This window comes from Orycteropus afer, unplaced genomic scaffold (genome assembly GCF_000298275.1).
Source record: "Orycteropus afer afer isolate SDZICR_OR568_19922 unplaced genomic scaffold, OryAfe1.0 scaffold00327, whole genome shotgun sequence".
Taxonomy (NCBI): Eukaryota; Metazoa; Chordata; class Mammalia; order Tubulidentata; family Orycteropodidae; genus Orycteropus; species Orycteropus afer.
The window spans coordinates 2,311,436-2,312,962 of NW_006921914.1; the positions used below are offsets into that span (position 1 = coordinate 2,311,436).

Here is a 1,527-nt window from a genome sequence, read left to right on the forward strand (position 1 = left end):
CTGCTGCTGCCATCGTTACTGTGGTCGGTCGCTGATTCCTCGACTTAAGAGATAATGAATAACAACAAGGAATTCGACAGACTAACTCTTCAAAAACACCTGGATCCCCAGACTCTAGGTTGGAATGGTGGAAGTTAGACGCGGACACGGTTATTATTTCGGACGCAACAGGAGCTTGTAGCTGACGGAATGACGCCAAGGGAGGGACCTTGCGTCCGCCAGCCCCGGAGCTTCCGGTTCACGCGCCCTACGGAAGCGTGGTCGGCGCTGGGCTCACGAGCCGCACGGAAGTGTGTTTAGAGCACCGGAAGCCGCCTGGAGAGAACGATGGCGGGTTTGCCCGTCAGGGACCCGGCGGTGGATCGTTCGCTACGATCTGTGTTCGGTGAGAGGAATTCAGTGGAGCCCAGCATCTGGGAAGGGCAGAAAGAGGCAGGCAGCGGCGAGGAACGCCCCGTGCAACTCTCCCACCTCATGAACTGGAGCCGGTGATGGGTCGGGCGTGGAGCTCTACCTGCTTATCCTGTGGGCGGCCAAGCTTGTAGATTTGTGGGCAAAGAGATGCTTCCCTTCTCCTGAGGTCCCGCAGCCTTCCTGCGATATTGTTGACGTTGTTAGGCAAGATTTCAGCTTCTATGCGTTTTTCCTTTCATAAGATTCTGGAAGCGAAGGCGCATGGCGACAGTCCCTCCCTGTCCCGTAATACTTCTCACCCCTATTCCAGAATGCAACTTAAATGTTGGGGGAGTAGATCCTTGTGCCCAGTTTCCGCCTTTTAATAAGGACTTTTGTTTTTCTGCTTTTTACTGATAGCATTGTATTCTATTGATAGTGGTAGCGGCCACCTGGTGTCCTAAGGTGGATTATAAATGAATGAATGAATAAAACTTCGTAGAAGGAATTCTAAAGAGGATTGAATGTATTGTGAGTAGTTATTTTCAGCTGAAATAAGTTGTTTTTCGAAGTATATGTGAAGATTTTAAGGCACTTTTTGATAAAAAAAAGGCTTTACAAAACAATTCAAAATAATTTTTAAGCATCCTCTACTGCATTCTTGTGCTTTCCCAAATATGTTTGGAAATAAGGATATTTCAGCCCATTTTAAAAATCATAATGATGATAGTTTTAGTAGCTTTGGGGAAATAAGACTTGCGGACCTTCAGGTAAATACCTATGCATAAGTTTATTTTCACTGACGGTAAGGAAAATTGAATACTTGTCACATTAGTCTGAGAACTAACATTTAGGAGTGCCTACACCTTTTTTTATTTCATCTCCTCAGTGATTTACTTCACTTTTGAGGCAGACAAGATTGGAATCTTATCCAATATTGGAGTATCATGTAACTAGAATTTGGAGAACACTATATTCTAAGCCAGGTGTTACATTTTTGTTGTTGTTATGTGCCGTCGAGTCGGCCCCCGACTCATAGCAACCCCTCCTTGGGTTTCCGAGGCAGTATCACTAGGGAAGTAGGATTGCCCAACCTTCCTTCCGAGGAGTGGCTGGTGGGTTTGAACCGCCAGC

The 1,527-nt window shown here is 46.4% G+C and overlaps 1 protein-coding gene across 1 annotated transcript in view; it reads left to right on the forward strand.

The window, feature by feature from the left end:
• Nucleotides 1–327: 327 nt before the first annotated feature.
• CSTF2 (cleavage stimulation factor subunit 2) overlaps nt 328–1,527 on the forward strand; it is a 27,774-nt gene continuing 26,574 nt past the window's right edge. The window contains exons 1-2 of the mRNA XM_042782452.1: nt 328–385; nt 1,474–1,501. Of these exons, the coding sequence (XP_042638386.1) occupies nt 328–385; nt 1,474–1,501 (86 nt within the window). The remainder of the gene's footprint in view (nt 386–1,473; nt 1,502–1,527) is intronic.